This window comes from Electrophorus electricus, chromosome 6, assembly GCF_013358815.1.
Source record: "Electrophorus electricus isolate fEleEle1 chromosome 6, fEleEle1.pri, whole genome shotgun sequence".
Lineage (NCBI taxonomy): Eukaryota > Metazoa > Chordata > Actinopteri > Gymnotiformes > Gymnotidae > Electrophorus > Electrophorus electricus.
This window is the reverse complement of record NC_049540.1, coordinates 11,843,643-11,855,656: the sequence shown is the minus strand read 5'-3', so window position 1 is coordinate 11,855,656 and position 12,014 is coordinate 11,843,643. Positions and strand designations below refer to the sequence as shown.

The 12,014-nt window shown below is 48.5% G+C and overlaps 1 protein-coding gene across 2 annotated transcripts in view; it reads left to right on the top strand.

Moving 5' to 3' along the window:
- The first annotated feature begins 3,882 nt into the window (after positions 1 to 3,882).
- Positions 3,883 to 12,014, top strand: part of atp2a3 (ATPase sarcoplasmic/endoplasmic reticulum Ca2+ transporting 3) — a 42,230-nt gene continuing 34,098 nt past the window's right edge. For both annotated transcript variants that reach the window (XM_026998601.2, XM_026998602.2), the window contains exon 1: positions 3,883 to 4,251. In XM_026998601.2, coding sequence (XP_026854402.2) covers positions 4,134 to 4,251 — 118 coding nt within the window. In that variant the 5' untranslated portion in view covers positions 3,883 to 4,133. The remainder of the gene's footprint in view (positions 4,252 to 12,014) is intronic.

The following is a 12,014-nucleotide window of genomic DNA, read 5'->3' as shown; positions in this document are numbered from 1 at the left end:
TTCCCTGTCTATCTTTCTTATTTATGTTTCTCTGTCTCTGTCTTTTCTCCTCCTCCTTATCTCTGTCTCCCTGCCATTCTCGCTCTAATTTTTGTAGTCTTTTCAGGTAAACTGATAGACAACACACTGACCTCCCTCGATACTGTCCTGTGAAATGTCTGCTGCGTCACAGACGCAGCTTGCTGGCAACCTGGGCGTGCGAGACGGAGGGGGAGACAGGGAGAGGTAGAGAGGCAGAAAGATAGATAAAGAGAGAGAGAGAAAGAAAGAAAAAGAAAAGAGAACCCTGCCCTTTTTCTAATATCCCCTGAACACATACTCCATCTTTGCTTCTTCTCTAATCATTAACCGTGGACCCCCACCTCTCTCCCTCGTTTACTCGCTACCCCCCTCCCGCACTTTCTGTCTGCTTTGCTCTGTCAGGTTTGGCTGCTGCTATCTGAGGGATAGTCCCCCTCTTCATCTCCTTGAGTCAAAGTCAGTGGCGGAGACGTAGCATGGTGTCTGCCATGGAACAAAGGAGATCACTGCAGATTGGTGGAAACACGATAGCAGATTGGTGGCACATGAAGGGGAGGTTCAAACCGTACCGCATGTGTGCTGAACAGAGTACCCCGAAATAAGAACTCAAATTATTCAAGATCATTTTCCAGACGACCATTTGTTATTAGGACATACAAACTGCCAGGGCCAATGGACAAAATGAGACGAGCGATGTTTAGTTGGGGGTTTATTATATAAAAAATGAGAGTGAGAGCAGGAGAGAAAAAGGAAATATTTGTACTTGCACAGAACATGGTGTGATTTCCATAATGCAGAGAGAAAGAATGAGAGAGAGAGAGAGAGAGAGAGGGAGAGAGAGAGAAAGAGAGAGAGGCCTGAGGTGAAGGTAAATGCACTAAGGAGGCACTCGAGACTAAATGGAAACTCTGCCGTGTCTGGAGCAGGACAGACCGCCATTGTGTGTCAGTGTGGTGAAACACATATGCACACACATTTCTACAGAATCACTGAGCAAGGGGTGGGGGGTGGGGGGTTTCCTTTCCGTAAGCGCTTTGGCATTCGAGGATTTCCCTTTGGTTCATGTTCCTGGTGAAGGAGCTTGAGTTTAGGTCTAACACCTATAAGGTGTTTTAACTAACACATTGACATGATAATAGTAACGGCTCATCTGGATTCAGTCATGTGTCATGGGGTTGCATACTGTATAGTTTCTGCAGTCTATCAGAACCACCTCAAGCACACAAATGCATTCATATAAAGTACTGAGATGCCTGGAGTTACTTAACCAACAGCAAAAAGGACAGAAGGGAGATTTTACATTATTTCCCTCTATGCTTTTAGATAGATTTTTGATCGGAGGTCATCTTTCCACTTGGGTGCTTGTCATGCATGAGTAATAGGATGCTGGTGACTGTGTTGTCGATATCCTGTCAAGATCATTGTCCAGGAGGGTGCATGTGTTTGTCTGTCTGACATCATCGCATTGCTCCTCGACCGGTCCCACGGAGATCTCCAGCCAACCCTCCATGGGCTCTCACCGAAAGAGGGTCTTCAGCCCAAAACAAACTAATTAATCATGGTGCATGCTTGGGATGGCAACAGACACTAAGATGTGCTGAGGACACTTTGTGCTGAAGACACAAGTCTGTCTTAGCACCAAAGAGATTTTTTTATGTTGGTGTTAGACGGGACAGGGACAGCATGTTCCAGTGACATAAGAGTAGCCTTGAATCCCAGCAGACAGCAGCGTCTAGATGAACACACGCTGGATAAGTTGTGTCTGGATCGGTTGACGCCTGAGGTGGGTCTGTGGCATCTTCGTTTGGTTGTCTCAGTGAAGGCGATTTGGCTGGAACCTATTTGAAAACCAAACAAACAGCACCATAAGGTTGACTCCATATGGCCATATCTCCTGGCAGCACGTTTGAGGCTACGCCAAAAATACATTGAAATGAATTATCCTATTTTTCTGCTTTATTGATACGGAGGTTCGGAGATGCGTTTAGAGGGAGCTGGTTTTAGATGAGTGCAGGGCAGCTTCTGCTCAGAGCACTTGGGTCTGAGCTTGAGTCGGAAATGACCTGGATAGAAGCAGACGAAAAGCTGTTCGCTTTTCGGCCAGCTTTAAATATAGTCCCCTGGGGTGTGAGAAAGCACAGCAGTAGAATGACAAGGGAAACTAGGCTGCGCGTACATCAGGGACGTCACGGCACACAAGCACAGGCAGCCCGACACTGTGTTCCCTCTCTTTGCTGTGTGATGGGGAACAGGGGCCAGCAGGCAAGCCGCTGCAGGGGCTGCAGCGAAGCCTATTTGACATCCGAGGTATTGCCATGGACAAGGAGTCTGGAAGTGGCAGAAGTTCCGCTCGTGAGCTGTAGTTCGCTGTAGTTCGCTGTAGTTTGCTGTGGTAATGTCATGCCATGTTCCCTCCTGGATCAGTTGCAAGGCTGAAAGGTATTCCAGTTTCTGAGGCACCACCTCAGTAATATTTCACTTCTTTATAGAATGTAAAGTATTAATTCACATCCTTCCCCATCTGTGCTGTGGGACAGGAGTTTAATACTTCATGTAATACCCACAGGGGTCAAGTATTTGGGCCATATATGGAGTGTGCAGAGAGGACAAACTTCATGGCAGAAGAGAACTAGAGCACCCTGTCCTCTCTGTGTCTCCTCTCTGCGGTCCCCAGCAAGGCGAGGCCCTCCGACCTGACTAGCTTGCCCTAGGTGTATCAGGACTCCAGTTCCAGATCGTCTCGCCCTTTGTCCTTTGAAATGCGACCAGAAACATTAGAACCATGGTTCCAATCTACCCAACGATACAGAGGTCCTTAAATATGGCTCGAACACTTTTGGGTCATATGGAAACCGTGGCGGTACTGCTGCTAACATGTTGGTTTATGGCCCTAAGGTTTGGAGTGTGAAGGCCACTGAAGATGTCTCATGGTGCAGTAATGGCAAGTAGGTTATATCCTCCTGTATTCAGGTCACTGATGACACATTTCACATTCAGGACCGCAACTTGTTCTTGAAACGTACTACATGGTTATGAGAAGATGGGATGTCTTGATTTGTTTCAGAACCACTCACTCCAGACATTTGTGTAAAGTACATGTGTATTCTCACTTACCACTTTCACTAAGGCTCCTCTGCCCATCCCTCTGAATTGTGTTGCAAGGTTCTGTTACTGTCCCTTATCTTGAAGGTCTTCCAGCTAAATTCTAAATTACTGTAACCGCTAAGCCAACATTACTAATAGGGCCATAGCTACAATAAAATTAAATGATTTAAACGACAGTGGTGTATCTACCATCTGCTTGTAAATGCTCATGCTTATGTAAAAGGAGGAAACGTCACACTGCCCACAATATTTATTTTTTGTTTTTTATATTTTGTATTAGGTTTTGTTAGACAACTAATTATGAATCTGCGTTTTTAAAATTCGAAAGAATGTAATCGTGTGGTTTTATGATTATGTGTAAATACGGTGCAATATTTGAAGAACCCTGCGGAGCTCACTGAATATGCGCGCGCGCACTCTTAATACATTAAGCATTTGCACCGTCACGTCCAACGCACAAGCACTGCCAAACTTGACGGTTTCCGACGTCAGCTACAAACAAACAACCGAACAAACAAAACAAAAAAAACCATGCTTCTGAAATTACGTTCATTCTTTTCTTGCCATTATTCGCACTCGAATTTGTTTATCCGAGTTCATGGATAAGCGCATTTTGAGTCAAATATGCTGTGAGCTTTATGAGCTGCCCCGGAGTTCAGGTAGCGCGAGCCAATGGGAGCTCGAGGACCGCTCGAGCATTGTCAGTCGCGAGCAGGAGGCGGAGCCCGGTACCGAAGCACACCTTCCGACGGAGTGGCGAGCGCAACAGCAGCGCTCCGGCAGCAGGCATCTCTGCGTGAAGCAGCACTCGTTAGGACGGTTTGAAAGCCACGGCTTGCAGAAGGGTGCAGGTGGAAGTCTTCGCCGACCCACCTCCGCTTGGCGGTCTTGAACGGACCTCTGTGGCCACTGTTTGCTTCAAACTAATTCGTTTAAAAGCGTCAGAGGCGCTATACTTATTCGTAAATACATGCCTTTCAAGTCTTCGAAGTAAACGATTCTCCGAAATGGAAAACGCTCACACTAAACCTGCGGCCGAAGTTTTAAAAAACTTTAACGTGAACGAAAACAATGGACTGACTCCTGAACAAGTAAAGAATAATCTGGAAAAATATGGACCAAACGGTGAGTTATTTGTTGGTTGTTTCTGACTGGTCGTATGTTGATGATAATTTATAACTATTCGACTTGATAAGAAGCAATTAACTTCCTAAATGCATTCGTAATCTTGTTAATCTACGTGGTGGGAAAGAAGTTCAGAGTCGGGTGTCTTCTCACGGAAGAACATTCTGCGCGAAGCCTTTTGTGTCTTGATTCAAGCGATGCTTATTTTTTATTAAGTTAAAAGAAGGCTTTTGTAGCTAAATGAGTGAAAGACTGCATAAACACTTTATAGCAAACTGTCAGTGAAGCTTAAGTGGTGAGCGTGAATTACTCAGCCACACATGATAAGGTGTCGACAGATCATCATGTACGCCCAAGCCGTGCGGTAGGCTGCAATGTAAAAATCTGCTTCCGAAGTTTCCTCCTGGCTTTTGTTTGTGGTGTATTTCTCTTTTCCTAGAGATGTCTTGAACCACTTCATTCATCATTTAATAATTAATAGGCACATCGGCGAAGCTTCCGTACACGTTTGGCTCCAGACAGTACGTGTTAAGATTAAGCGATGCCAAATATTATTTAAAATAGGCAGATATATTCGAGTTATATTCCTTTAACGCTTCCCCGGCTGAAACCCTTAGATTATACAGTTAATATTTCCGAAGCAAATCCCAGATGTTCCCCATGAATGCTTATGATTTTTCAACGTGGAGGAAGGATAACTTGTTGGATATTACCCCTGACGTTTAGAAGGCGTTTTCCCTTTTCTCATTGTGTGATAACTGGTTTGAACGCCTGCGAAGCTGAAGGCGATTTGCCGTGCTGTCATACCTGCATGATGGCTAAATCGAAGGAAAAGTGTCCGTCGTGACACCATAAATGCTTCGGCAGTCAGAGCACAGTCATGTGGCCCCTGACCCCCTGACTTTCATACCGCGTTCATCTGTAAAAGCATTTTTGCGCTTTAAGTCCGGCGAAAAGATATCCATTCAACGGAGAAGTGTGTGTGTGTTGTTTTTTTGTTTTATTTTTTACAGCAGATAAAGAGCTGAATGATGCACCTGTGACTGACAAACTTGTGCAACCCGTTTTCCACTTCCTCAAGCGCGGCATTACGAGTGCTCGCAGAGCAACAGTGTGTTTCAGGTTACATCCTGCTGTCGCGGAGACGGGTTGCACTTTGTCAAACGCCTTGAGACTGCGCGTCCCGCAAACAAATATGAGGGTGTTCTTATATTTGGTCCAAAACCCACGCGTTAGTTTGGTTCTAATTCGTGGAATGAAAAACAAGTCGAGCAGTTTAAAATGTCTTGATCTTTGAATAAAAAAGTCATTGTGTTACTGGTGTGTTGTGGTATTGTCGTTTGTCATAATTTATATGGAGTAAGATGCTTGTAAAAGTCTCTTTTTTTGGCCTCGTCGCAGAATTCCACTGGGTGCTTTCGTTGAGCTAGTGCGCAGCTGGACAGTATGTGGTGTGTGTGTGTGTGTGTGTGTGTGTACCATACGGCAGTAAACCGCCCAGCATGGCAGACGTGTGTCCGTGCGTGTGTACGGCTGCCTTTTCTTTGTAAACAGTAAGTCATGCGTATGGTTACGTGCCCTTATAGACAGTTGCAGATGCTCTTTCCACAGGTCGCTACGTTAAGGCTCGACCCCCCCGCCCCGCATGCTGTGAAGTGTTCGGTAAAGCGCCGCGCTCATTAATTCATCACACACACACGTACTTCCCCTTCAGTTAACACCTTGCTTCGACGCGTGTCCTCATTCAGTGCACCCAGGGAGGCTCAGCGTGCCCTGCCCAAACCGCTGCTCCTAATAATAACGAGCCAAAGGACAAAACTGATTTCAGGTCAGCTGTTTAGTCATGGGAGCGCCGGACCGGTTCCCAGACGGCAGTAAGGCTTCTTCCCCAGGGGCATGCTAAGGCCTCCGGTGACTTCATGGAAAAAGCAGCGTCTTGCTGCAGACAGGGTCTCTTTTTCGCTTTGAGCTGTCGATTTCCTGCCGCTGTGCGCTGCGGGCTGAACGCCGCAGGGAATACCCTAGCGATATTACGCGCCCTCGAGCTCGCAACGTGGGAACCACAACGACACGTCCAGGTTCTTCCGTACCGGCCGTTGGGCTGCTCGCTAGGCCAGTGCGGAGGGGAGAACAGAGTGGTTTCTTTGCGTTGGTTTGTTTCCCTAATTAGTCCATTTGCATGAGCCTTAAGCGTCAGTCTTGTTTTTTTAAGGGGTTTTGTTTGGTGTTGTAGATACTTGTTTATATGCATGTGGTTCGAGTTTCAGAGTGCTTGTGTTCAAAGCTGGCGAGACAGGGAGGGGGAGGAGACTGTGTGTGTGTGTGTGTGTGTGTGTGTGTGTGTGTGTGTGTGTGTGTGTGTGTGTGTGTGTGTGTATGTACACATGTGGGTGGGTAGGTGGGCAGAAAGCATATCTGTTGCAAACCCTTTTTAGTGATTATTTTTTGACACCGTGACATGTCGTTAATACAAGCAGGCCTGTTTTGTTTACCACTATACGATGAATCGTTAGTACATATTAGCGCCCACGTATTTTTTGATCTGTAAACATACTTGTTTAGAGTGTTAGGACCATTAAGTGGGCTTTGTGCCCCCCCCCCCCCATTCTTGCCAAGGACCCATGTGTGCAGACGCTGTGTGCTGTCCTTCTAGGCTAATTAACGCGGGGCCTGGCTTGAACACCCCCCCCCAGTCCGGGATCATTTTGTCCGTCAGTGGGGCCGAGCCCCCGACTGTTGAAGCCTGGTGCGGATCTCGTGTGTTTTACGCTTCAGAAGCTGCGCTCTGGTAGATAACTGAAATGGACAATACCACATCATGTAGGCTGCACCTTGTCAGATTTCATGCGCGTGATTAGTTCCATTCCTTCGGCCTCCTCCTTACGCCCTGCTCCCTTCCTGGTATGTTTGTTGAGCACAAACCCATCTGAGCAGCCCGCCGGATAACTAGCTGCTTGTTTTTCGGTCCGAGGGTCTCTACCCCTTGGCTCCTCATAAATGCAGCGAGACGTTCTAACTGGCCGGGGGCGGGCCGTGCTAGCTGGAGGCGGACCGCTTGCTCTCTGCGTGGCAGCTGTCATGGTTTGGTCGGTACCAAGAGGCTGTGGATGGGTTGTGACGTTTTGGTAGCAGTGTCTGGTGTTTGACTCTCAGCCACGCCGACGGATGGAAAGTAAAATGCATTTGCGGTTACGTTTCCAGGCAAGTCCATTGGCTCTGTTGTCATCGTCAGTGTGGACTTGAATAAAACTACGTTACTCCAGCTGCTACCTGAACTGTTGAACGAAACTGTTGTGATGAAAAGCAGCGGCGTCTGGGTTTTCGTCCATTTCAGTCATGTCTTCTCTTCCTGCGTTCTCCTCCCATCTCTGAGTAAATCTGCCATGTAAGTAGGGCGGCCTTAGCAGCTTTGTACCTCTGTTCTTGACTGCCGAGACACACAGTGTAAAGTGTATGTGTGTGCGTGCGCGTGCTTGTCAGAGGAAGCAGAAGTTCTCTGGCTGGCAGCAGCTGCATTCTGGGGACTCTGTGCAGAGGATGTTTGCGAACTGCAATGGTTGCGGTGTGAATTTTACGCAGCCGCCTTTTGCCTCCCGCCCCGCCGCTGGAGCCTCTCTGCGGCGAAGGCGCCTGCGCGTGCGTGCGCTCGCACGCCCGGGCATCTGCGCTCGTGTTTAGCGTCTCGTCCGAGTGTTGTTCGGGCGCGCCTGCGTGTGCGCGGGGCCGAGCGGATCCGCCCCGATCCCGTCTGCTTCGCTGGCCTTGGAATGCTGGGTAATGAGCGGGCCCTGGAACTTCAAGCGACACGCACTCTTGCTGTTTCCTGCACTAGACCACAGATGCCCTTATCATCACTGCGTGCTTCTCTAGCGCCAACTGTAGCAGTATTGCGCTCTCTCTCGCTCTCGCTCTCTCTCGCGCTCTCTTGCTGGCCCCCCACCCCCCAGCTCATAAACACTGCCGCTGAGCGATAAGGAGTGGTGTGGCGTGGAGGAGACGGAAGTCATGCGTAGGCCTGTGGGGTTTTTTTCTGCTGCGCTGGTGGTTCTAGCTCACGTCTGCGTGAGCTCCAACATGGCTCCGCCAGCCCTCGGCCATCCATCCATGTATCCCTGAGCTCTGTTTTATGGGGTTTTTCCCCCTCTAGTTTAATTTTGGGCCTTTATTCGGGAGTGCGGGCAGGCGTGCTAACTTGTCACTCATCTCCACTTCTCGCCTCCTACCCCTGCAGACATCACAACCTCCTCCTGGCAAACTGTTGACTCACTGTGTGTGTGTGTGTGTGTGTGTGCGTACGTGTGTGTGTGTGTGTGTGTGTGTGTGTGGATAGATGTAGCAAGGCTGGCACTTGATGTGTGCTCATACATGTGATATACATCTTTCTTTCAACTTGTATGCTCTTTCTCACCAATGAATTTGCCTTGTAATAGGCTCCCCTCCCCTCAGTAATCTGCTAGTGTGCAGAGCCGTGTGACTGTCGGCCTTGCACATGCTTGCATATATACTAATTTCGGAATTTTTTTACTGAGGCTTTTGCTTTTGATACCAATTAGTGAGTCTCATTACATTCCCTTACTGACAGCAATTAACAAACTTCGGTGTTTATGCATGCGTTCGTGCACGCATGTACTATTCCTGTTGTTTCAGATGTTTTCCCTTGGAGAGCGAGTCTGGCACAGACATGTGTAAGTACAGATGAGTACAGGTGATCCTGGCCTGCACCATTTGGCTTCTTAGAGCGGCCACTCCTGAGCCGTATCCATTCCTGCGCGGACTTCAGCAAAGCTCCTGTCCCTCTGGGCGAGAGACCCCTCTTCTCTTTTTACTGTACCATAAACTTGCTAATGTAAATGTTAATGTAAATATCCTGGATAAGGTGGGAGGGTGGAGTGCTGTAGCGTCAGTTCAGATCCAGGAACAAAAGAGTCCTTAAAGCGCCTCTTAAGGTGGCACCGGCTATAATCTCCAGTCCGCAGGCCCGAAAGTTTCCCTGTCTGGAACCAGGGGTCCATCTCAATTGCATACTATATACTAATGCTAACTATTTTTTGAGTATGTAGTGTAGTTATAATTGTCAAATTTGAGTTTACTCACAATTGCAAGATGACTACTTAGAACTGGTGGGGTTTTGAGTATGGTTTGAATGCAGGGCTCTGTGCCTCGGAGCTTTTATTTTCCTCAAACGGCATAGCAAGTCAGCTCATGTCACGCTCATTTGCATAATGGCTCAGGTCGACCTCGGCTTCCGCCTGCATCAGAAGGATGCCCCCTGTGTTCAGGAGGGAGACACCTTCAGGGTGCCAAGCACTGAAAAAGCCCCCTTCATTGGCAGGCCAAAATATGGCACCAGTGCAGTCAGAACAGGGTAGCTCACACCTGGTGTGCTCTTCAGCAGGGTTATTTTAGATTAAGTTCCAGCACTAGACTTGACATTTGGGCATCGCTTTTAGCTGCATTGTCTCATGTAACGTCTCTCTGGAGGCGCAGTGACTTCCTGGTCTGCACTCGAGTATTTCACTTGGTCAAGTAAGGAAGGAGTCAAGAGCACAGCAACAAATGTATGCGAGAACAGTACGAGGCCATCCGACACCTCTTGGCTGACAAAGTCCTAGTGAACCAAAGTACCAAAGCCCTCTGCCTCCCAGGCGGCTGGGCAGGTTAGAAGACGCACTGCATCTGGACTCCTTTTCATTCTTTAACACACAGACCTGGTTTCTGTCTTTCTGTTTCCACCCATCTTTCCACACATTATCAGTGTTCCGTTAATGCTAATGTTTTATACATTCCTCACGTATGCTGGAATCGAGCACATGGTTGGGGTCCAGCTTCAGGGGTCCCACACAGAAATACATGAACCTCCCCAAACTGCCCCCCCCCCCCCCCCCCCCCCCACCAAGATCGTGCTATTAAAGGCTGTTTCTATGGTTACCTTTAGCTGGGTCATGTGTTCACACCGCTTGGAAGAGACCCGCTCCGAGCTCCTCGTGACCATCGGTGTGCCGACGCTGAAGATGGACCCGATTGCGGCTGGTGCTCGCGGGAAAAAACATTTGCCTTTGTGCGCTGCCACCCCAGTCGCCCCTCCGCAACTCCCGCCATTTCCCACGCCAAAGGGAGCCGTTCGGTTTGGCGTCGCCAGCTGCTAGGATGAGATTATGAGACGGGATTATGAAACTGATCCCGCGTTGGTGGCAGCGGCTTCTCTAGCTGTCGTGGCTGCAGTGGCGCGGGACTGGCGTAGTGCTCGGAGCTCTGCTCCAGGCGGGGGTGAAGAGCACGTCCGCTCTTCAGCACTACGTACGCTCTCGTATGGCTTATTTCAGGCAACAAACCAACCCCCACCGCCACCACAATGGGCCATCGTCCAATAATGTCCAGGGAGGCGATGCCACAAGCCCAGTTGTCATGGCGACAGCTTTCAAAAACTATTTATGAACGTATTTATGTTTGAGAGTGGAGGAGAGAAATCAGCAACTTTTTTTTTTTTTTAAATTAAGTTAAATATTGTTTCCTATTGTGGATCAGCCTAACCTTGCAGGCAGTGTTTGACAACAATAAGAATAGATGATATGTAAGATCTGATCTCAGAACAGCTACTAGGCTACTGGTAAATTTGGTCTTTTTGATCTCGGGCCTGTTTGAATGTTGGATTGCACCTTAGAAAGTGAAACCCTCTTCCTTTCACACGGATTATTTATGAATATGAAAAAGTCAGCAGTAGATTATTTTGTATTTGCATACATGGAAATGGACAGGTGGTGAGGCGCGTTAGCAATGGGTGGTTTTGCGGGGGTGGTGGTGGTGGAGGTGTGTGGGTGAGCTCCGAAGCCCAGCACGTTTACCGCTGCTTCCCTGGGCACACTTGTTCAGAGCCCTGTGTTGTTGGCAACTGTTTCCAGGAAGTGTTTCCCTCTCTGCCTCTGCCTGTGCTTGGTTGTGTGTAAACAAGCTGGTCTTTGTTTTCATGAGGGACAGAGGGAGGGAGGAAGAGAGCAACCAAGAAAGAAAGAGAGAGAGGGGTGTGTGTGTGTGTGTGTGTGTGTGTGTTCGTGTTCGTGTTCGTGTGTGTTCGCGCACGCGTGAGAGTGAAGGCCGTCTGAAGTAAGGACGCTGGAATTTGCTTGGGCTGTCGGAGGCTGACCAGGCCCAGATGACTTTGAGGGAATCCTTGGCACATTCCGGGTGGGAAACCCCACTCGGCCCCTCCTCCCTTTTACTAAGCCTCTCTTTGTCTCCAGAGTTCAGACTGCAGCCGGCATGTCTCTCGTTAAAAGCCTTGCACAAGACAAGGCACTGCGCTCGCTGTCAATTTCTGTGCGGTTTGTCATATAAATAGATGAAACTGCTCCTGTATGAGTGGAAAAGGACCGTTGATGCCAGGGAGGTCCTGTAAAACACACACACACACACACACACACACACACACACACACACACACACACACACACACACCTGGGGGGTGGGACAGCCTTTCCCTCCTTCTCCTGCTACCGATATATAGGAGGATATGCTGATAGTGCAGTAGATGTTTTCATTCCACTGCAGACCAGTGGCCTCTTCGCTCGGTTCTTACGTAACCGCATGCTGGAAGTGGAGCCCAAGGCTAAAGACATGCAGCGCTGCCAAATGAGACTGCGTCACGGCTTTGCTTGTGTTGACAAACATTTATTTTCGCCGGTGTTGACAAGCATTTATTTTGCTCGCGTTGACAAACGTTGATCTCATCATCCAGGTTTCTTGGTTTCAGCAACTTGCAGAGGGAG